This window comes from Symphalangus syndactylus, chromosome 4 (genome assembly GCF_028878055.3).
Source record: "Symphalangus syndactylus isolate Jambi chromosome 4, NHGRI_mSymSyn1-v2.1_pri, whole genome shotgun sequence".
NCBI classification, from domain to species: domain Eukaryota; kingdom Metazoa; phylum Chordata; class Mammalia; order Primates; family Hylobatidae; genus Symphalangus; species Symphalangus syndactylus.
Window position 1 is genome coordinate 29,129,425 of NC_072426.2, and position 24,559 is coordinate 29,153,983.

Sequence of the window (24,559 nt, forward strand, 5' to 3'; positions counted from 1 at the left end):
TTTGTATTGCAGAACTTTAAAATATATTTGATTATAATATCTTTATGGAGCAAGATTTAGAATTTTAGAAAACATAATTTTCATTGTGGCCTTTCCAAATGTTTAACACTTTTAGAAGGAAATAAATTAAATGATCAAGAAGTAATTTTCCTCCAAAGACAAGGCAATGAAACGGTCAGCATTGTTAAATTTCTATGGGAAATACATACTAAATGAAAGGAATTTCTAAAAGTTGAAAATGTTCCATAGCCGCTGGTCATGTAGGGTTAAACAACATTTTTCTTGGAATATTATCTTACATAATAAAATTACAGTAATTACCTCTTCCTCCTCATATTCTTCCTCAGCTTCACCAACCACCTCACCATATTCCTCCTGTCCAGCTGGTGGTAACAATCGACGGCGACTCCCATATTGAGGCATTTCATACCTGTAATATAAACTTACAGCTTTAAACAGTTTGTCATGTGATTTCTGTAGAATCTACCATGAGTGATCTGTTTCCTTCTTTTTCTTCCACCATTCAATCGACAGATATTTACACAGCACCTATCAGGCTCCTTGTAAACTAGTTACAAAACTATAGAGTAAGAACTGCTACCTGATGACCAGTGATTTTTGCCATAATGGTACCCTGGAATAACAATAAAGAGAGTTGAGTTATTTCAGATACTCGTTTTTGGAGAAACTAGAATGAGGAAAAAGCCATATTGTGTCTTAACTAGCTGAAGAATCCAGAACACAAAATAGATACTTTGGAAAAGTGTAATGGCTCATTCACAACATTAAATCTGTATCTTGGTAGCAAAAAAGTTGCTTCAAACGTGGTCTGTAATGGTTTTCACAATTTTCTTCAGTATTTTTTTTGAAAGTGGCTAATTTATATGTGTATAAGTGACTTTTGAGACACTTATCAGTGGATTCTAAGGTGTGTTTTCTGCTTCCTAACTAGCTGCTCTTGGGCAAAACTTTAAACTGATTGATTAGATAAGACATTAACATCTTATATGAAAGAAATGGTGAATTTAGGAATTGAGCAAATATGTTTGACATCTATTTCCCATATAAATAATTTTGAATAATTTTACCGCATTTCTAGAATTGCAATGTCAATGTAAAATATCAATATGGAACTCAATATAGAAAAATGGTTACAACTTGGTTAAAAATAAAGCTAGATATACTATTCATTTTCAAATATTATACTAGTGAGATCGACATGACATTAAAAACAAATTCTAGTAATAATCATTTAATAATTTCCTATTAATAAAATATTAAAATAAGAATCTGAATTAAAAAAATCTGAAGATGTACCCATGCTCATAACTGTAATAATCTTGTCCATATTCCTGGCCAGGATCAATTCCAGACTCCATGGATAATTCCTATTTTTCAAAAAGAAAAATTGCATTTGAAAACAAATTCTTATCACGTTTCAGCTCAAAGTCAGATTTCCACACCTAGAATTCGATGATTCTCAAAACATTCCTGCCAAAATAACTTTAAATACAAGGGTCAGTTAAAGCAATTAAAATAACTCTATTTAAAAGTGTTAGTCAAATCTATTCATTTTTTTCTGGCTGTAACCATTTGATACAAAATAAGGTTATATAATTTGACCTGAAGAGGAAAAAGTAATTTTTTTCTAACGGCAAATCTGTTAAAACTTGCAGATGAGCATTTTCACTTGTTTTTGGATGTCTTTTAAAATTATCAATAGACAGTTAATATTTAACTCAATTTTAAGTTAAATTATTAAGTGATGTTGGCCTTAAGAAAAATTATAACACTATCTACAGCATTTTTTTTCACCTCCCCACTAACAGTTTTCTAGTACCCAGTATTATTCTATTCACTGAAGCTGTTCTGATAAAATCATCTGATAACAATAATTTAAGTTAACGTGTAATGCTTCCCAAGGATGTTTATACTTTAAATCACACTTCTAATTCTAAATTTAAGGTTTTTTTGTTTGTCTGAACAGTTTTTTTGAGACGGAGTCTCGCTCAGTCACCCAGGCTGGAGTGCAGTGGAACGATCTTGGCTCACTGCAGGGTCCGCCTCCAGGGTTCACGCTATTCTCCTGCCTCAGCCTCCCGAGTAGCTAGGGCTACAGGCACCCGCCACCACTCCCGTCTAATTTTTTTTTTTTTTTTTTTTTTTTTTTTTAGTACAGATGGGGTTTCACCGTGTTAGCCATGACGATCTTGATCTCCTGACCTCGTGATCAGCCCCCCTCGGCCTCCCAAAGTGCTGGGATTACAGGCGTGAGCCACTGTGCCTGGCCTCTAAATTTAAAGTTTTTAAAGGAAAAAAATAATTTGTTAGAATAGAGGTCCTTTTAATATTTCCAGTTCTAAACTCTAAACATACTGATTTTTGTCAAACTCTACTTATAGAAAGATGTTTTTCTTGAGATAGATATACATGTGAAAACAGTTTCTAATAACTATCAAATGCAATTTCTCTACATTTCCCTTTTAAATTCTACTTTAACATGTTAAGCAGGTTAAATGACAAAGGTTAACCCAATTAATTTTGCAATGGAATACGAGAAGAGAGGAGGGAAAAGGATAGGTATTCACAGGAAAATAGATTGGTACATATTTCTATCATCTATTATTTGTAAAAATTTAATTTTGTTGATCCCGGGATAGCAATGAGTCAGGAAAAAAATGCCCTCCTCTGAGGGCACAAATATGTCATTTACAAAGTGTGGAAATTTACAGCCTGCATGATTGATATGGATAAGGACCCTCAGTTGTGCTTGGTGTGGCCAACATCATTTTTTAAAACTGAATTCATTACTAACAGTGCTAATCAGAAAATGACACCAAAAATATGGATGTTGGTTTCTCTTGAAAAATAAAAAGATGGAAACACTAGGATCATTATTTTTACATTCCAAAAGATGGAAACACTAGGATCATTATTTTTACATTCCAATAATCTAGTTGATGAGATTAATTTTTACAGCAAGCATGTTCTCTCCTGTTTATGACAGTATCCCCAACGACACTTTTCTACATTTATACCCTAGTCACTATGAAATCTGTCATCTGCTATTGCTTTGTGTCTAATAAACTCCATTCGCTTACATTACTACCCTAGATGCTGTAGGTATTTACGTTTGCATTACTTCTATCTTATAATTTTGCAGTTTACAAATACTTTGTGATCCTACTCTAAAGGAATCCAATTTTGATGTTAAAACTAGTATAGTTAATTCACCAGAATAACTAATATTTAGAAAAACCCATGATGAACAATACTATGTATTTGCAGGGACACAGAACAGCTAAAACTCTCATCTAAGTCTGGAGAGATTATTACTTGGTAAAACTTTTTAGAATATGTTTGGCAATAGTACTAAATTAAATATAATCATTTCTTCTTTCACAGAACTTAAATTTGTAGTTAAATACCCAACAGAAACATGTACACTTGTGAGAAAACACATTATTCATAACAGTCCCAAATTGGAAACAATGCAAAAGTCCATGAGATAAACACACTACTACATCGCATAACAACATAAACGAATCTCCCAAACAGAATGTTGAGCAATATAGGTCAGGTACCAATGAAATATATTATATCATTCTATTTATATACATTTCAAGAACAGACTAAAGAATATGTTACAGGCCAGAAGGAAAACTGATATCTAGGTGTTGACATAGAGGAGCTTGAGGGGTATGTGCACTCTGTAAAAATTCATCTAGTTATACAGTATGGTTTATACTTTTTTTATGGGCGTAGGTTTTATTTCAACAAAAATATATTTATTATAGGAAGGTTGAAGTGGGGGAAGGAATGAGGTTAAGAAAGACCTGGAAGAAACTGAGACAAAAAGTCTAGATTTAAGTTATTTCAAACTAAGTACTTTGTAAAAACGTTTCCTGTAGGTAAGCTAAGAATTTTAAGGTATGTAAAACTCAGTGTAATGATACTGGTTTAAATGAAGCAAATAGGTCTCAGAACTAATATTTTCAAACTGCTTGACCAATGCATGTTTAATTAAATACATACAGATACTGAGAAAATAACTTCAAACAGTTTTGAAGTAGACTTTTAACAACATTAGGTAATAGTAAGAAACGCAAAATAAAAATTTCAAGTAAATATTTATGGAGAAATAATGCAACTGAGTGGATTTTGTATTTTAGAAGTCAGCATCAAAGAATTTTCTTTACATAAATACTTTTTCTTCATAAAGGGAAAATAATGCTCAGCTCTCGCTAGCTACAATGTATATGGCATCAATTGCATTAAAAATGTGATAAGTATAGAAGGGATGCGGATAGGAACCCAGGAAACTCAGCAAGATAGCCCTTGATTCAATCAGTCACTCTATTTCTGAGTTGAGTAAAGAGGGATAAGAACTAGCAGAAGGAAATGATCTAAAAGGTACCTCTTGGATGCTTCCACCACCCATGAATGAAGAGCAGAGCATCAGTCGTCAAAAAAAAAAAAAAAATTGAGGAAGGAGCCCGGGTGCAGTGGCTCATGCCTGTACTCCCAGCACTTTGGGAGGCCAAGGTGGGCAGATCACAAGGTCAAGAAATCGAGACCATCCTGGCCAATATGGTGAAACCCCGTCTCTACTAAAAATACAAAAATTAGCTGGGCATGGTGGCGTGTGCCTGTAATCCCAGCTACTCGGGAGACTGAGGCAGGAGAATCGCTTGAACCCAGGAGGTGGAGGTTGCAGTGAGCCAAGATTATGCCACTGCACTCCAGCCTGGCGACGGAACAAGAATCCGTCTCAAAAAAAAAAAAAAAAAAAAAAAAAAAAAAAAAAAAAAAAAATCAAGTAAGGAACTGCTGACCAGTCAGATCCATGAGTCAACCTCAACCAACAATGAAATGCTGGCCCTTTAGACTAACACAGTCCCAGTAGACTAACAACCCCTTAGTTGGTGAATTCTAGATTTTAGAAAAGTATGCAAAGTAACATACTAGTGATTTTCTTGGGTACATCAAACAATGTGATTTTTTAAATTCATTTGTGCTGTCCACACAGGGAAAACATAGCATTAACTTAATATTTAATTATTATAAACATTTATACTGATGCAAAACAAAAACAACAATAATTGTAATATACTGAATTTCTTCCTGTTAATTCCAGTTGTTGAGCTAGGAACTTACATATTAGATATTACTGCTAACATTTTATAGAAGATGAAATTGATGTTCAGCAGATGTATATCTTGACTAAGGTCTTGCATAAAGTAATTGGTGTTTGGATTTCAACCCTGAGTTTTCCAATTCAAATTTTATGGAGCCCTCTCCATGGAAATTTTTGCTAAAACCTTATAAAAGTTTAACATTCCTGCCACACAACCTCCAGATTTTGGAGAGGAGATTCTAACCAAGAAATGCCTCTTTTTAGCAAAGATAGAATTCTGTACTCAAGGAAAAGGAATAAAATTTTTGTAAGTGGAGCTTATGAAATACTAAATTTGCCATACAATTAAAAGTAGGATGACTGTGTTTTTATTTTTAATTATATATATAAACATAATAAGTAAATAATATGTATTTATTATACAACTAAATATCTTCTTCACATTGCAGAAGAAAGTGCCATAGGCAATTTGTAATATATGTGTCCAAAAGAGGTATTTTGAATCACATAAAATGATATTTACGTACAGATATCAGCATTCTGTCTTTAAACTTTGCATAATCTAAATCTGATGTCAGGAATGGATAGATGAATTCAGACTGATTAAGACAAGTAACTACTGATCGGGTTCATTAATTGCTTCATTCAATGAATGGCTTGTATTTATTAGGAATAATGGGCTTATTTGTCTAATTCCCAGAGAATGAGGCTAAAAATTTGGAAGTTGAGCTACCAGCAACTTCAGGAGGTGATTTCTTGGTTTCTTTTTTTTTAAGTTATTTTGAAAGACTCTTTTCTTTTCCTTTAAAATTATGCCACATTGGCAGACACCCACTCTGCCTACATGAATTAATACAATAGATCTTAAAGTCACAGTGAAGGCTCAGTGAGGTTGAAAAGAAAATGAAAATTGGTACCTCTGGTTTAAGAAGAGAGGGCCTCAGCAGTTGCTGTTGCTGTCAAAGGAAATTAAAATAGAAAAAGATTTAGAAAATAATTCAGATGGGAAAGGTAGATCACGATTGATTGAGAAGAGAGGAAAAAAAGGCGACAGTTTAAAACATGTTTCCTTGGGATTATTCATTATTCATGTGTTAGCTACCAAAAGCATTAAACATTTTAACTAATTCTTTATATTGGAACATAAAATAAGAATTCATTTGTTTTAATTTCATCATTCTTTTAGTTAATGACAAATTTAATAGCCTTAATAAACAGAAATCTATACAGATTTTTGTTTTGTTAAGCTCCACAGTACAAAGAGTTATTTATGTTTCTAAAAGTACTATGTGTCATATAATTACTTTTATCAAGTTTAACCTTGTTTTAAGTTGCCCTTCTTTTTTTCCTTCCCAATCACATTAAATATGATAAGGTTCACTGGGAAGAAGAGTAGAACACACAAAATGATAAAAGTTGTAATGTATCTATCAATATATTTAAGACATGCTCTCCATTTCTTTTTCTTACCAAAGTGTGGATTTCTTGCACTAAAACATTAAGTGTGTTTTCAGAATGATTAGGAAAGTCACTAATTATCAGATTTGGTAGGAATTGCTTCCTGCCTCTTCCTTCTTTCACTTGCATTTATTTAAAGCTAATACAGTCACCATTGATCTGTTTCATAATAATACAGACTTTAACCAGATAAAAACAACATACACAATTCAAATTTTGGGGTTAGTAACTCTTTGGAGGGAAAACAGCATCTTAAACTAAGTATTGGAAAAGTGGGTAGTGAGGTTCTGGGAGGTAATTCCATCGCTGAACCCACTGTTTAAACTGGCTAGTAGAACAACCATTTGACTGAAGGGATATCCTTTTTATACTATAGTTGTTGGTGAGTTAGTTATTTTACTCATAATGAATTCTAAACTATAATCCAATTAGGTCGTATACTTATTAGGTCATATACTTCTCTTGATTGAGAAGCTGTATGCTAAATCAAACTAGGTTCGCAGTGACTTTATTGATAACATCACCTGCAGTACAGCTGGCCAAATACTATTGGCCAGAATGCCCAGTAGGTTCTCTGCAGACAGAATCAAATGAACACAGTAGAAAACCCAGAGCTTTCTAACATTTTGATTATTTTTAAAATCTTTAGGATATCAAGCTTTAACATAGTGATAGGATGGAGCCTTGAACTGGTAAAAAGATCAAAAGTTAAGTATTCCTATATTCTTTTTTTTTTGAGACAGCACCTCACTTCTGCCCAGGCTGGAGTCGGTGGCCTGATCTTGGCTCACTGCAATCTCCGCCTTGCTGGTTCAAGCAATTCTCCTGTCTCAGCCTCCCAAATAGCTGGGACTACAGGCAGTGATCCTAGTTTCTAAATTAGATGTATAGCCTTAGACAAATAAATTTTGGGGAAATGTCAGAATACTGAGTAATAGTAATGCAGAACAAAATAAATGTATCCTTAAAAAGGTAAGCAAGTGATGTTTGACCATTGAATAACAGATTTAAAACCTTAAAACAAGGAAGCAACATATTTAAAAGAAAATAAATAGCATAACATACTAATATGTTTTTGTTGAAATCAAAGAAAATAACCTAGTTCAAAAGAATGTACATTAGTCTTGCCTGTTACACAAGTATTTTCCTAGTACGCTTGTTATGACATTAACACCATAAAGCCCTTACCTCTGATCCATAACCTCTCCTGCAAGGCAGAAATAAATAAATCAGTATTAAACATCTTAGATTTTCATATTAAATAAAATGACAGATAAGGGCTTTTTAAAAAAAAGTCTGAGTAAAACTGAGAAGACAATTTCTACTAAACACTATCTCAGTGGGAAGTATATTTTGTGGCATTATCAAAACAGGAAGATCATGGTTTCATACCTGAATTACTAAAATAATGATCAACCCAGAGCCTCGGTCCATATAGCAAAAAAAAACATGCAAAATCTGTTTTATTTCAATAGTGTATAATGACAAACTTTGACTCTATTATTATCAATTGGGATAAAAAATATTATAAATGATCTCTTATACACAAGTCTTGATACATATACTAATCCTTAGGGGAGGAGATATGTTTTACACATGAAGAATGTAATAAACATAGGATGAAAATTATGTCTGTGATTGAATATATTCTTCCAAATGATTGTATGATATTTTCTTTATGTTAACTTAATTCTAAAAATAATACAAACTATTGACTGTCCTTTCAGGGTCAATTATAATATTAGAAATTAAGTGAAGAAGTTTTTAGAGCTTTAATAGCCAAATATTCAGTATTACATAAAGATTTATAAAGTTCACACATCACAGGATGGTGAAACACTTGACTGTACTTGAGGGGGAGAAAAGAATATAGATAGAGTTTTCAAAGTTGAATGTTACTAATAATGAAAATGTTCTATGTGTTATTTATTAAGCAGTTAATATAAAGTGTTAAACTGATGCTGTCAACCATGTTATGTAGAATTAATCAGTGTAATGAAGAATTATTACAAAGAGGCACATGCATAACTTTCTAAAATCCAACAAAACAATCTCTGTAGAAAATTTTTAAAAAAATTTTGAGGCCTTCACAAAGTAATTCTACTTATCAGAAAGCATCTTATATGGTTAATGCATTGTATATTGAAACTATTTGTAAAAAAGTAAATACAATGCTTACTAAAGCTTCTCAATTTATTCTTTAAAATGGTTCTGCAGTGAATTTTGTAGAGTGCTTACATGGTTCTGCCAATATTTATAAGACTGATAATTCTTCCAGAGCCTTTAGAATTGTAGACATTTTCAACTTTTACCAAATTTATATTTTTCAGAAATAATTCAGGTAGGGAAAGCTCATATTTAGGTTTTAATAATGACAACTGAGTCATATACCTTATAAAATATCCAACCAAAGCCAGGCTTTATTTTTTAGAATATTTCTTCTGACTCCTTTTATCAGCAATGTTTTCCATCAATGTGAAAAATAAAATATCAATAGATAAACTATAACTAAATGTTAATGTTTCCATTCACATTTTTATTGCCTTTTATTTGGTTATTTGTATTGCTTGTCTTGGCTCAAAAGCAGAAAGTTACTTGAAAGAGGTACGTAACAGAATTACTACTTACTTTACCCTGTGTGCTTTCAAAACATGACTATTGATACTTATAAAGCCAGTTCATATAATATCGATGCACCTCTTTATGCAATTCATAATCAATTGTATTATTTATTTTATATGATGTATATGTATCACTGTTTACTTTTAACAATAATGACAAATGTATGGTCATCTTTCTTGAGTCTTTAGTTAAAAAGTGTCTAATAATTTCTTATGCATTAATGAGATCATAAGAAATATTGAGAAAAAAGTGTTATTTTTCTACTGTCTGGTTGTCAGGTTGTAAGCAGTTAGGGTTTGAGAGGAGGAAGAATATTTAGGCTTGTGTACTCAAATAATACTAAAAGGTCTCATATAGAAGATATTTTAACTGACTTTTATAATGTATCATAATGACATTAGGAATCTCCAAATACAATGTGTCAGAAAAAGACTGGCTTAAATATAAAACATAGGTATCTATGTTTCAATTAAAAAGTAGAGAATAATAATAAAACTTTTAGATTATGTAAATAGTAAAATGTTTGTTATAGAAAAAGGCAATATAACAATTTAATAAGGCTGTAGGTACCTATACAAAAATGTTTTTCGGATTTCTCATATTTCTTTTGTTACTATTTATAGATTTATCAAGAAATTACAAATTTTACATTTGCAAAAAGCTGGTATATATTAGCTTAGAAAAGACACACTCACATTAAAGGCTTACACAATTGTGAATACCTTGTCAGAGTCCGCCAAATAGCACAAGTTCTCATGCATATGACCAGCTGCCAACAAAAACTCCAACTGAAGTTTTTCAGTGAAAGAAAGAAAAAAATCATGTTCAAGAACCCCAAGAAAGTAATTACTCTTGATTTGGATGAAAAGAATTTGAAGCAGATGGGCTAATAAAAATAATTAGGTTTACAGATTTTTTTCTGTCTGATCTTGTTAATAGGAATGCCAGGTCAAATTATTGAAGAAATATGAGGGATGAAGAAAACCTCTGAAATAATGCATTGAAGGGCTCTCAACCTATATTCATATACTTCCAATAGTAATTATTAGGCATGAGTTTTGCCTGTATTTCAGAATTGTACCCTTCTCTATGCAAACTTATATCTTCTAAAATCTTAAAACTCCAGAGTGTTTTATAAGTATTTGTTTTAAATACTTACATGTGCATTCAAAATGTGAACTTCCAGTAAATAAAACATATTCCATGTGTTTCATGGGAAAAACAAAGTAATTACTTGATGGTCACATATTTTACATTAGATACTAATATTGAAAGTATAGTTTCCTTAGGAAGGAAGGGAGATAGTACCTAGCTTAAGTGATGCTGTTCGAATTTAACAATTGGAGCTCTAAGAACTATTACTACAACCACAGAAATCTCTTCCCAGAGTGTACCGTTAGCAGAAACCTATGTAAAAGAGTGATAGTTCAGGAAATATCATTTCTCTTGATTTTTCTATTTAAGCTTTTTATATTTCATTTATTAAACTGAAGATCATACTTTCTTTAAAAAGGAATCTTATGAAAAAATTTAAATTAAGGAGATGATTAATAATGTGAACAAACAAAATTAAACAGCACTTTAAACATCTGTTGGAACAATGAAATGCCTTACAAAAGTCAACAACTCAAGATTTATTTTCATTATAAAGAAGGGAAGGGAAAGCACAATGAGAAATAAAGAGAACAAGACAGCAATAGAAAATGTATAAGATTTATCAAATCCATAAGCATACTACTAAGATAAAAGCAAGTCAGAGTAAAAGATGTTCTTATCAGAAAACAGATGACTGCATGTTATAGCACCTGAGATTTATTTTGAAATACCTTACGTCTGTCATCTCCTACAATCTAGGTACATTATATTTTACTTTGGTAGTATTTCTTCTTACCAAATACATAGGCTTCAAGAAAAGACAGAACCTATCATATCAGTTTTAACTTATTTGTAACAGTCTGCTTTTTTCTTGCAACATTCATATAAAACTACGATCAAAAACTAAATGTAAATGTTACCGCATCCACATGATAGACATGCCTTTGGTTTAAGTTGGGTATCTAACTTTCATGCCCACATATTCCCACTAAAAAAGAGATTAAAATTACTTACTTTTCAAATAAATGTAGAACAAATTATGCTACTTTGTAGCTTAAAAATTAAAGTAAATCTATTATATGAGTTAGTAGTGATGAGGTTAATATCTTTTTAAATTAAAAATGAGAAAAAACTGCATTTCATTGAATTTGGGGTAAAATAATAGAATCTTCTTTGACGTTCAAATCTGATGTTCAACTTGAAGACTATGATCAACAAGAGGTTTGCCCGACTAAAATAAGAAAAGCAACATTACAGTGAAGTAGATTGACTGTGAGATTGTTTTTCAGTTCCCTCGACAATATTGTTCAAATTCTCCTTGTTTTGTTCAGATGTGATTTCCATATTTGTTACTTCTGAAGGGCACATAGTTTGAAGTTCTGAAACATTTGTGCGTAGATAGTTTTTTTCTATTTGACTGTACATGTTAGCTACTGATTTTTCAAGTTCTGCTAAGTTTTTAACATGTCTGAGGATGCCTTTTGGTTCTCTCTGAGGGTCTGTTTTACACACTGTTGTTGTTGATAGCTGTGTCATAGAGGACTTAATTTTCTCGGCAGGCATCATGTTGGTCGTGCATTTAACACCTGTTAGACAGACACACTCTGTGGACAGAAATGAAGCTGAAGGAGGTGGGGGGCAAGGAATAGAAGGAGGTGGTGGAGGAAGAGTTGGAAATGAAGGTAGAAGAGGTGGAGTTGGGGGACCAGAAGTTGAAACGGAAAGAGGAATAGAAGGAGGAGAGGGAGGAGGACAAAAAAGAGAAAAAGGAGAAATGTCAGGAGGAGGAGCAAGAGGAGCAGGAGCAGGAGGAGGAGAAGGAGGAGAAATAGGAGGAGGAGGAGGAGGAGGGGGACAGGCAGAAGAAGGAGAGATGTTTGGTGGATGGGCAAAATTTTCAAAAATATTTCTTTCAGTTTCAACAGCTAACATACAAATAGGTGTCTCTCTCCTAGAGAGTGAAGAATTTAAAATACAAGGCCTTGAAGGAGAAAGTTCCAAGGAACACTCAGCAGGAGAAGTGATGATATTAGGTTCTGATTTGAGTTCCACAGTTCTTGAAACAGTTGGCAAAGTGGAGAATGAGAAGTGAGGCCTGGGAAAGCAAAATGAAGAGTCTGAAGAGAGAAATTTCAACTGTTCTGTTCCTTTTATAATCAGTGTTTCACCTTGCCTTATTTCCTCTTTCTCTGTCAAATTTGCCTCTTCAGTTGTAAGCAATGGATTGCTGCTACCTCTTTTGTTTGTACAGATTCCAGTGTTTTCATTTTCAGCTTTCTGCCTGGTGCCTTGCCACTGCTGCAGATCTACGATCTCTGGTCTATTTGGAACTTTCCTCATCAGCCTCCTGGGTAAGCTGACTGACTGACTCCACAGCCTCTGAATCTTTCCTCTTGGGCCCCTCAGAGACTTACTCTTGGATTGTATTTTGGATAAAAATGGGTCTACAAAATCTGTTCTCAGTGAAATGTCTGAATTTGTTGAGACTTGACTTATGTTTTCCTTATAAAGGGGATTATGGGCACTTAAGTCATCCTCATCAGATAGAAATGTGAATTTTCTTGCAGACTTCAGTTTGTTGCTCTTAAGTGATCCGTCTACATGAGCTGACTTGTGAGCCTCAATAGTATTGGAAGAAAAGGGCATCACAACTTGTTGATGTTTCCTGTCTTCTGAGACTGAGTTATTTCCCCTGCTTTGTTGAAAATGGTAGAGAAGGAAAAGACTTGAAAGAAAAGAAGATAATGAAATGTAAGGAAACAAGTTGTGACACAGCTTTCATGAGAAAGATGTTTTTATGGCTCTTGTTACTGTTAAATACTTAAAAACATCAAAGGCCAAACAACACTAACCTACTAAAGCAAGAGATTATTTTAATTCCCTGGTCTTAGAAAGCAGTGCAGAAAAATCTTAGAGTTGTGAGTAGAATGAGAAATGTAAATGAAAAAAAAAGTACTCATCTCTAGATTATTTTGGAAGAGTATTTTTTGTTTTTGTTTTTTTCAGCTAGTGTGATACAGCAAAGCATCCATGTCCACACGTAACAGTTCCCTTATGCACAAATCACAGTTCTTCCCATTGCAGAACACCATCGAAGCTACCAACTTCTTATCTTTTCCTTGCCTGAGGATGCTCAGGGCTGCCTGTTACGCATAGAAGATTCTTAGCTGTATCTGATTCAGTACCTGTCCCTTATCTCTCAGGTCAGTACTTCTGTCCTAGAGCCAAAAGTAATCTCCTCTCTGAGCCATCATGTGGAATATCCTGTTCTCCAAATTAAGAGAATTAAAATCACCAAGGACAGATGGGAGTTTGTCACAATTCTAGCGTACATTCAGTTTCTCAATTGTGATTTTTGAACTCTGTGAGACAGAGTTTTTCTTCTGTTTAAATTTTGTGCTTACTTAGTTTTAAAACCTTATACATAATACCAATCAGATTTCTTAGACTGATCTGGATAAAATTTTAATTAAAACTCACCTTAACAAAAAGATAGATTGATGCTAAAAAAAAAATCACTTTTTGATATCACTGAAAGGCTTACTTATGCATGGAAACTGAATCATAGGTAGCTGTGAGTCATAAATAAAGTTGCATACATCAAAGATCACAAATTAAATGGCTCTAAGGAAAGCATTTGGACCCTTCTCCCAGGAATGTTGGCTGATAGGTGGTTCTGAATAGTCTCTCATTAGGTTTTACTCTCAAGCCAAAACAGAACAGCATTTATTTTAGTTACTGCTTAATATTTACCCACTTAGCAGGAATGAAATAAAAAAGAAATATTCTGAATAGAAATTAACTAGCCATATTGAAAAATTAGGGTGATACGTTGGGCAACAAAATAATAAAGCCACAGTTGTTAATGTGTCTTAATGTGTCTTTTGGCAAAGATGCGAACCGTAAGAAACAATTCACACAGGTAGACCTGGAGCATCAAGCCTACTTGAACAACAAAGAAAATGCAGACAATTTGGACTAAACAGAGTGCAAACACTTTTACTCTTCGAATCTTGAAAAGTATTTTTCAAATATGGCACAAACAACTGGGATTGATATTATATACTGGTTGTTTTTGTATACATTTGTTCATGGTTTGATTTCTCTTGGAAAAGCACCCAATGGATATAACAGTATCACATTGCTTTGACTAAAAGAAATATATAAATAGGTTTCTATTTATAGATTTGTAAATTTTAAGTTCTTAAAATTTATAAAATTTAAAAGAATTTTAAAAACTAATTTAAAAAAATTAAAAACAAGGAGAATTTTGAAACTCCTTTCAGTAGGCACAGGTACCATCACAGCGAACACATATTTTAAGCTCGTGCCATCAAAAAGAAATTGGGTGTAGAAGACAAAACTTTCCTTTTAAAAGTAAGTGAGTCTGTGGCAAAAGATGAAGATCACTGTATTTACAGTACAACAGCATTTTAATCTATTCTATTGTATCTATTTTTCTAACGCTCTTCTATTAGAGTGATATTATTTACTTACTTATGCCTATGTATCCACAGGTGAGAAACAGAAAACATGTGATAGAAAAAAAGAAGTTTTTAAAACAATTCTGAAAATACGAGCAGGAACTTGCTTTAAACACTTAGTAAGTATATATAAAAAAAAGGCATATTTTTATATTTTGTTATTATTCATATGAATGACATTTAATAATATATTAGATGAAATCAAATGACATTATTTGAATGTCTTTTAAATCAAATGACATTATTTGAATGTCTTTTCACAGAAAATTATATCTAATAAAATCAGTTTACTACACATGGGTAAAATTCACTTCTATTGATGCCAATCCTAAAATAAAAATTTTACATGAGAGTTTAAAAATTGCTTCTATGTCCTGACTCTGTAAAACTGGTTAATGCACACTGACTTTTAAAGTAGATATATTTTGTTTGGAAGAAAGTGAATATACAACTACTATGATGACAGTTACAAAGTAATTATAGCCTTCATATGAAGTTATTACTTTGTGAGGTAGTTCTTCCAAAATGATCTTTGACTTTGTTCTTTTTAAGATAAATAATTGATAACAATCATTTAAAACTAATTCATTTTCTAGTAACTTATGCTTAGAATTCCTGTAAAAAGTTCTTGAATAGATGATAGGTTAAACATTTACTAAAGATAAGATAATTAAATATGTAGAACTTAAACTATTTCAGTGAATACATATATTACAATTGCAGAATCTACTGAGTCTACTACAATTGTTCAAGTAAAAATAATCTTAGGTATTGCTATTTGAAAATTACTATCATCAAACTATACTGATTCCAGATGATGTTATGGTATACCTGTTCTTATTAATTTAAAATGAATATGTAATTCATCAATTTCATATATAAACACTTAACTTTACACATAATACTTTTTTTAAGTTTCTAAAGATCTTTGCTTGAGAGCGGTCATTAACATAATCAAATAGAATCAAATCATATTGGCTCAATTCCTACATTCACCAATAATTACAAAAGAAACAATCATTTTTCAACTTACAAAAAAAAGGTGAAAGTATATATCTAAAGCATGAACCCTGTATTATGTCGTTATTTTGGAAATAGAATGTCATGCTTTAACCTATTATAAATTCAGATTTTGTGTTAAAATGATAGCATTAAGATCAATTTTAACATTAATACAACTATCCTAAACAAAACCTTGTATAACATTATTAATATGGTAAGTAACCTGAATACATTTGTTTAAAACCAGTTTTTCCATTACCAGGTCAATTTCATGATTTTCGAGGCTTTTTAAATTCCTACTAGTAACTGCTATGGATGTCACATGTAAGAACATGTTATAGTCCTTCTACTCCATCAAATTCCAGTTAATTAATAAAAGGTTTTCTGGATTTGTCATATTCAAAATTGTAAAATATTCTTGGTTGTTTTACATATCATGTCCAAAAGTAGTTATTCTTGAATTTTTAAAATACTGACAAACTGAACATCACCATAAGGAATCCAATTAGGAGGGTAGCATCATTATACAAGCAGCTTTTCACCGCTTTTAACGGTTCTTTTGTGTCTCAAAAATGTATGATTTTTAAATTGACTGCAAATTTCAAATCGTGCAGGAGAAATATTCAGTAATCACAGCAGTCTGAGAGTAACAAAGTGAAAAAGGTATTTTCTAAGTAGTTGGGAATTATTTAATACAGAAATTCTGTATTTTCATTCAGATTTTAATTTCTATATCATATAACATCCTAAAAGTAGTATCTTAGAAAATACTACGATTTTAAACCATAGAATTTGGTTTTGATTACCAAATAGGGATCGGTTTGGATATCTAATCAGGATTACTATTTTATGATTGTGCTTTATTTCTCTCGTCTCCTATGCAAAAATATATTTTTCAGAATCTATTTATATATTTATACATTATATATATGTAAAAATGTCTGCATGACCCTGAGGATTGAGATATTAAATATTATACTCAAGCTATAAATGTGCAATTGTCTCCCGAAGTTGAATTCTGCTTTTCTCTTAGCTTTCTTTAATTTCTTGTTTGGTTTTGGCTATTATTTTTCAACTTAACTTTTCTTAGATTTTCGTCTTTACAAATTAATAGAATAAAATAGTCCATGTAGGCATTTCCACATCTGATTGAAATTAAATACTCACCACACAGAATTCAGTAAAACCCAACTACTTCTCAGAGTTTTCCTGAACGGTCTACTTACATTGAGCTGTCTCCAAGTTCTTCATAGAGGTGCGCACCTGGCGGAGGCGGCGGCGGCGGGGGCGCTGCCACTGGTGCAGGGGCCGGCGCTGCTGGTTTAGCCGCGGGTAATGCGGCCTGAATTCGTGCAGTCTTTGTGCACTCAGCTTGACGTCTTGGATAAAGTAAGGATGGCTTGTAAAACTCATTTTAGAAATCATAATGCTTATCAATAAGCTACCTTTTAATAATGGGGTCCAGTTATAAGAGGAACCCAGTAAAATTATTTTACACAAACATATCAATTTATAAACAGATTTAAAGCATCCCCACAGGGTATCATTTGCATATAATCCCTGCTTTGTTCTTGAAAATACTTATCTCTTGAATAAGGGGTAGAATTCAGCAGACATATTTGCAAATTAAATTAAATGATAATATTAAAGAGAGAAAGCAAAATTTTAATTAAAATGGGATGGATAATTGGTAGTTGTTTAATGAATCTCTTTCATAAGATGAGGCACATTAAAGATAGATAATTTTTCTTTATTATTTGTCTTTTTTAAAGTTATTTTATTTGAAATGATTTGAAACATTTAGGCTGTACACACATGTACAAGGGAAATTTGGTTAGCTTGTATATCCTTTAAGATTCCTAGGAATACCTAGGCCGGGCATGGTGGCTCATGCCTGTAATCCCAGCTACTGGGGAGGCTGAGGCAGGAGAATCGCTTGAACCCAGGTGGCGGAGGTTGCAGTGAGCCCAGATCACGCCATTGTACTCCAGCCTGGCCAACAAGAGCAAAACTCCGTCTCAAAAAAAAAAAAAAAAAAAATTCCTAGGAATGCCTGTGATTCTCATGTTACAGCTACACTGCTGTTTTTGGATTTCCTGGACACTGATTAATTTCTTCCTCAAACCAAGATGTTACAGGATGGAAGCTATAAGGCAAACTATCTTTTTCACATTTACGCAAGTTATGTCCAATTGTTGAAAATCAGCTCAATTCTATATATATATCAAATCAAGAAATAAACTATTACAAATGCAAAACAAGGGAATAATATGTGGTTCTGAGCAGGCTGACTTGATTGATATAATCTTGGGTTTCTCTTTTCCTATCACATGAAAAGGATGTGTAAAATGTTAATTATACTTACACTTTAAACCTGTTTGGGAAAGCAATGAGTAAGAAAAATAGAAAGCTACATTAGAACTATTGCATTAATAACAAACATTCTAACATCAGATTTATTCTAAATCATGAATAATTTATATGTTAAATTCATAATGACAGAGTTAACGACAGACTAAGAAAACTAAGTATATCAATTCGAAAGGTGAAAATAGTATTGTTACCGTTAGAGTCATTCAAGCCATTAAAATATCCATTACAGAAAAATAAAGAAATGAACTACATGGAATAAGAAAACTGGATTAAAATGTAAATATGAGAATTTCAACTCTAGTGGAAAAATGGAATATTAAAGATGACCTGATCTTTATAATTGGCTTCTTGGTTTACCCTGCTTGAAGACTATTACAGGAATGGAGTGACATAGCCAGCCCTGATTATACTCTTGGCTTCACTTTGAAGCTGAAGCTAGAATTGGAAGGTCCTACTCTTGGGTAATAAATTTATGACAGTTTTTACGTATTTGCTTTTTAGTTTCCATTCATAGAAAAGTTCAAAGGCATATCATTATATAAAAGAATAGCTATTCATTCTTACCTTATTTGCAAGCAAATATTGAGGTACAAATGTTAGGTCTTTAAATATTAGAATTTTACTTTGCTATGTGAGCAGAGAAAAACTCATCTTGTTTAATTATGTTAATCTATAAAAAGCAGTAACTAAATTCATATGGTATTGAGCTATTATCAGACTAAAGGAGAATTAAATAATGCATCTACAAATTATTTAAATATTAAACATCTCAAGCATTTGTTGCATTTCAGACTACCGTGTATAATATCCAGAGCGCTTCAGTTTTGATCATTGCATACTATGCCAAATATAAGAATTTTTCTCACTGATTTTATTGCTAGCAGGATATAATAAAGCTCCTTTGGAAAACAGTTAAGTGTAAAAGGATAACTGGTAATACGGAATGGATTTAACATTATAATTAATAATGGGTTGATGGCTTAATAATTTAAAACAATTTGTTCAGTATTAATTTTGTTCATCAGCTTTAGATTTAGCATATCAATTGATTGGTTAAGGATACATTAAGCTCCAGTATTTCAACCTTAATGCTATATTTGCAACTTCACATTGCTTTTGAGGTAGAAAATATTTCTGCAGTTTCAGGTTGGAATTACTTGAAAAGAATGGAGTCATGCAGCAAGCCCTAGTTATACTCTTGGCCTCACTTTGAAAACGAAGCTAGAATTGGAAGGTCCTACTTCTGGCTAACAAATTCATGATACTTTTTTTCGTATTTGCTTTTTAGTTACCATTCATAGCAAAGTTCATGCAGAGCATACTTTTGGATTTTCAGGTTGGAATTACCTTACCTTATTCAATTCACAAGAAAATTTTAAGTATTTGAGAACAAAGATGACAGTTTAAGAATACATAAGGACTATTGGCTGGGCAAGGTGGCTCACGCCTGTAATCCCAGCACTTTGGGAGGCCGAGGTGGGTGGATCACAAAGTTAGGAGTTTGAGACCAGCCTGACCAACATGGTGAAACCCCGTCTCTACTAAAAATACAAAAATTAGCCAGGTGTGGTGGCGCATGCCTATAATCCCAGCTACTCAGGAGGCTGACTGACACAGGAGAATCGCTTGAACCTCGGAGGCAGAGGTTGCAGTGAGCTGAGATCACACCACTGCACTCCAGCCTGGGCGACAGAGCCAGACTCTGTCTCGAAGAAATAAAAAAAAAGTAAAGAATACATAAGAACTATTTTAGTATTTCCTCTGTAGGTAGTTTAAATGATGAATAGCAGTTCTACCATTATTTCTTATTGTTTATTACATAAAGTAATTTACATGATTCATTATTCCTGTCTGCTATTTATTTTCTTTTTGTGGCACACTCAGGGCTACTTCTCTTCTTAATCAGCTCCCCAATTTTTTCAAGTCATTGTCAATAGAAATATACTTAAAATGTGTGGCTCTCTATCACAAAGCTTCCCCAGACCTAGTGTCAAAGAATATATTACTAACCTACTTCAAATATGGATGTTTAAATTAGTGATTGATAATTACTTGACTACTGTAGATAAGTTAAATACAATTTTAAAATATGGGTATTGTCAATGGATGCACTTGACTGCAGGAACCAGAAAAATTAAGAGCCTGCACAGCCAGAACATGCTGTCAAATATTACACTAAAAACTCTGGCAAAGCACCCAGGAAGGAAGAAACCACATAGAAAATTACATCTTATATGCTATGAGTTTACAATGCTTTTGCTAACACTGTGATCATTTGCACAAAGGCAAATTCAACAGTTTGAATAAAAACCTATCATGACAATGTCGTGAAGTTATTGACCTTCCTTTGGAGCTGGGCAGAGTGGGTATCTGCATATGACATTCCATTGCTTTTACCCCAGGACACCTGTTACCTTCTCTCCTGAGTTGGCTCTTAAACAAAGCCACAGGAACTAAGGTGATATTTCTATTGAAAGAGACCGTATTAGAATCACAGGAATATTGGGCCATCAGTGAAAAATGTACTGGGAGTTTGTACTGTTTTCCTTTTGAAGAAAATCATTTGGTACGAGATAGATAGATAAAGCAATCTCAGAGTAGTTGCACCATCAGTATTTTACAATGCAAAGCCATGTTACCAGAGATGGTTTTCTGCAATGACTTCTGAGGAACTATCCAGATTTACCATCCTTGAATACTTTACTTACTGTCTGTAGCTGACCAAAACCACCAAGATGGCAGGAATGCAGCAGAGGATGATGATGAAGGCCAGAGCCAACAAGGCCCCTTCTGTGTATCCTAGACTTTCTCCTCTCTTTTTAATGCTGGTCACTGCCTCTGGAGTCCGGATCTCCAGAATGCGTCCGCCTTCCCCATAATACGGCTGAAAGTCTTTATTGATATCAAGTAGTTTGCCATCCAAAAATCTTTATTGTTAGATAAATAGTAAAATTAATGATGCTAGCAGAGAAAGAGCATTTTAAAAATAAAATCTTTTTGTAAGATCTTTTAATATTTTCTCTAATTGAAACATAAGCTGAGTCAGAAGTCTCATGAATAATAAGAAAAGCATATATGAAAAGCATATATAAAAACATAAGCAATAAAGAGTAATTACACATCTATATAGAAATACCAAAAATATTTAAAAACACAGCTCTTGATCTGCTTATAGACTTAAAAAATCTAATTATCAGTATCATTAAGCTTAATATTACTGTGTCAAAATAATTTAACAAAATTTTAGATGGAATAAAATATAATATTCTGAATTATATACCAGAGTTTAACATTATATTTATGCATTTTATCTCCTTGGGTCCTTAGAATAACCCTGTAAAGATCAAACATTACAATACTGATTTATTGCAGGCCAAAAAGCTATACAGTTATAAAAACAAATCTGAGGCACCAAACTAAGTTTTCAGACTCACTCAAACTCTGTATTCGTTTGTCATAACGCCATCTTAAAAGTAAACATTCTCAAGTTTCAAACCAAAAGAATGTTTTATGGTCAAAGGGTGAAGACATTTAAAAGGCCTTTCTGTCTAGGAAAAAAAGACTAAATAAATGATGCAGGTAGTATATCAGTGTTGTAAGAATGACAGGAAGTGGTAGTCAATGTAATTTCTTCCTCTAAATAATGCAATTCCAAATACGAGTCTTGCATTTTGGAAGAGAATCAAGGAATAATTATTCCTAATCTTATGAGATTGAAAAAATTTGTTATGTATTTAATATCATAATTAGCAAGTGATTTTTTAAACAATTCCTTGGGAACTTTTGAACAGTCCCTTATACGCTCTACATATTGATGCAACTGCGTTCTTAATACAACACACCACCACCATGAAGGTCAAACGTCTTACTATAGAATATTGGAAAACAAAAATAGTTCAAGAAAAACACAATTACTCATAGTCCCATGATCTACAGACAGTCATAACCACTTCTAACATCTTGGTATATTTAAGTCTATTATTTTTTTAGAGGGGTGATATTAAATATTTTATATACTTGAGTATACTGCATATATAAAGTGCTTATGTTGAAAAATACAGAAAACACAAAAAAATGCGAAAGAAAAAATTAAAATGGCCCTAAATTTCACTATCAAAATATAATCAAGGCTATGCTTGTGTACTTTTTTCAGTCTATTTTCTGCCCTTTTGAGACATTTAATTGTAATATTCAGAGTCACCATGCTGATTTTAAATCCTGTTAACACACTGTTCATTGCTTAAAAATAGAAGTGCCTTGTATCACATATGAATTCCATCACATATGGAACTCATAAACTAATTCATGTCACACATGTGGCAATTACAATGCTTTTTTGCTTTTTTTAAACAGATAGATAGATATGCTTTTATAGATTAAAAATGTATTTTTATAGCAATTTTCCAAGCTCACTGTTACACGTTAAAAGAAAATAAAAATTTAGCCATTTTTATGATTACTAGAAATAGAATAGTGAAACTTTTTGTTTGAATTGTTTATTAGATAAAGGAAGCGATTCTAAATGATGCATAGATCAAGAATTGCTTTACAGAACTATATTATTAGAACTAGGAAGAATCAGATCCAGAAGAGGATCATTAATTTAAGGGAAGAATGTACCCCTACAATGTGGAGTTCAGTTGACAGATCAAAATTCTATTGGATTCCTGGATTTCATATCCAAACTCTCTAAAGTAAGATTTGTTAGTCTTTTTACACTACAACAGCCCTATTACTTACTTATTTTCACTTATCAATGTGATGTCATAAACAATTTTTTACTAGAAGGATGGATCACTTTTGAACCCACGCCTGATCTAGACTATCTCTCTTCACTTTGTGTATTTAAAACAACTTGTCTGGATAAAAATTCTTGGGTCATAACATTATCCCTTACAAAACAGTGAAATTGGTTCCATTGCCTTTTGTCATTTTATCACGCAAATGAGATATGCAGGGCTTACCTAATTTTTGTTCCTTTATGAGTAAGATATTTTTATTTCTGTTTCAGTGATTTTTTAAACATATTCAGATACTATTCAAAGAAACATGGCTACCTTTTCATTGATTTTTGCCTGTAATATAATAAACTCTAATTCTTTTTTCGATTTTTTGCTTCTGTTATAAATACTACAATTTTAACCTCAGAAATAACTGTCATTATAAGGTTGTATTTTAATCGTCCTACAAGTATATTTTGATCTATTTATTATTTATATCTTTTTTCCTTTTTCTTAATATTGCATAAATTTTCAATGGATACACTTCATGTTGTCAATTTAATTTTCACATGCCTTCTCATTTCAGGAAAGGTTGAATCCAGGTGCTCAATTGATTTTAGGAGATAAAATTTAATTATAAATTAGGCACAGTAAGATATTAACAACAAACAATAATAACAAAATAGAACAATTATAGAACTATAGTGTAATAAAAGTTATGCAAATGTGGTTTCTCTCTGTCTCTGTCAATATCTTATTGTATTGTACCATTGGTAACTGAAACTGAAGAAAGCAAAACCACAGAAGAGGGTTAACTACTATACTCCAGTTGGACTGAGGGGAAGGCACTTTAAAGACTACCACCACGTAGGAAAGAGTCAATTCTCACAAGAGAAAGTGAAGTTCTTTTACCAGAAACAGGAGAAGGATTCAGGCCGTGTAAAACACACACACCATTTCACCAATCCATACCATTCTGTTTTCTCCTAAAAATGTTAAACTGTTTTCCAATGGTTTCTGTAGGAGAAAATTTCCAGAGTTACATATTCTCCCTCTGGGTCATCAGGTTGTTATTTCCTGATTTTCCATATTTAGTTTTTTAGCATTTATTGCTGATCCCGTTTTTCCACTGCTTACTTATCCTAAAAAATAGATAGATCTGCCCAAATCCAGCATCAACACAGGAACGTGGTTTTTTTTTTCCTCGTCATTTTAATCTACAGTGTACTCAGTTACTATATGCAAACCCTTTTTAATTCTAAGGGCAGGGTATACAGGTCCCTTCCCAGGATGTAGCCAACATGAATTGATTACTGCTATGTTATCCTGAGATGAGATAAGTTGCTAAACCAATGTCATGTCTTATTATTTTCTCAAGTACATGCAAACATGTATTTCTGCCTCCATTGATGGATATGGGGCCTAATGTTGTGTTATTCAGCATATAATATATAATCAACAATCTACCCTGCATCTCACCTTCATGACTGATTACCTTGATGATGATGATTTTGATACTGCAATGTACATATGAATGTAGAAATAAGTAAAGGGTGAGCAGGAGATTGTACTGTATACAGTAGAGTGACAACTGCCTATTTCCTCTGTAGGTACACAATTTAGGCTTACAGAGTGGGCAGTGGTTAACATATCTACCTACATTCATT

The 24,559-nt window shown here is 32.6% G+C and overlaps 1 protein-coding gene across 9 annotated transcripts in view; it reads right to left on the reverse strand.

The window, feature by feature from the left end:
* Positions 1 to 24,559, reverse strand: part of PCDH15 (protocadherin related 15) — a 1,819,045-nt gene that overhangs the window by 3,913 nt on the left and 1,790,573 nt on the right. For 4 of the 9 annotated variants that reach the window (XM_055274343.2, XM_055274342.2, XM_055274337.2 and 1 more), the window contains 5 exons: positions 20,880 to 21,098; positions 18,164 to 18,172; positions 17,025 to 17,177; positions 14,810 to 14,815; positions 322 to 430 (listed from right to left, as the gene is read on the reverse strand). In XM_055274343.2, coding sequence (XP_055130318.1) covers positions 322 to 430; positions 14,810 to 14,815; positions 17,025 to 17,177; positions 18,164 to 18,172; positions 20,880 to 21,098 — 496 coding nt within the window. Of the gene's footprint in view, positions 1 to 321; positions 431 to 1,317; positions 1,389 to 6,054; positions 6,094 to 7,783; positions 7,803 to 9,939; positions 10,006 to 14,809; positions 14,816 to 17,024; positions 17,178 to 18,163; positions 18,173 to 20,879; positions 21,099 to 24,559 lie in introns of all 9 variants that reach the window. The other 5 variants (XM_055274344.2, XM_055274338.2, XM_055274340.2 and 2 more) reach the window with 4 other exon arrangements.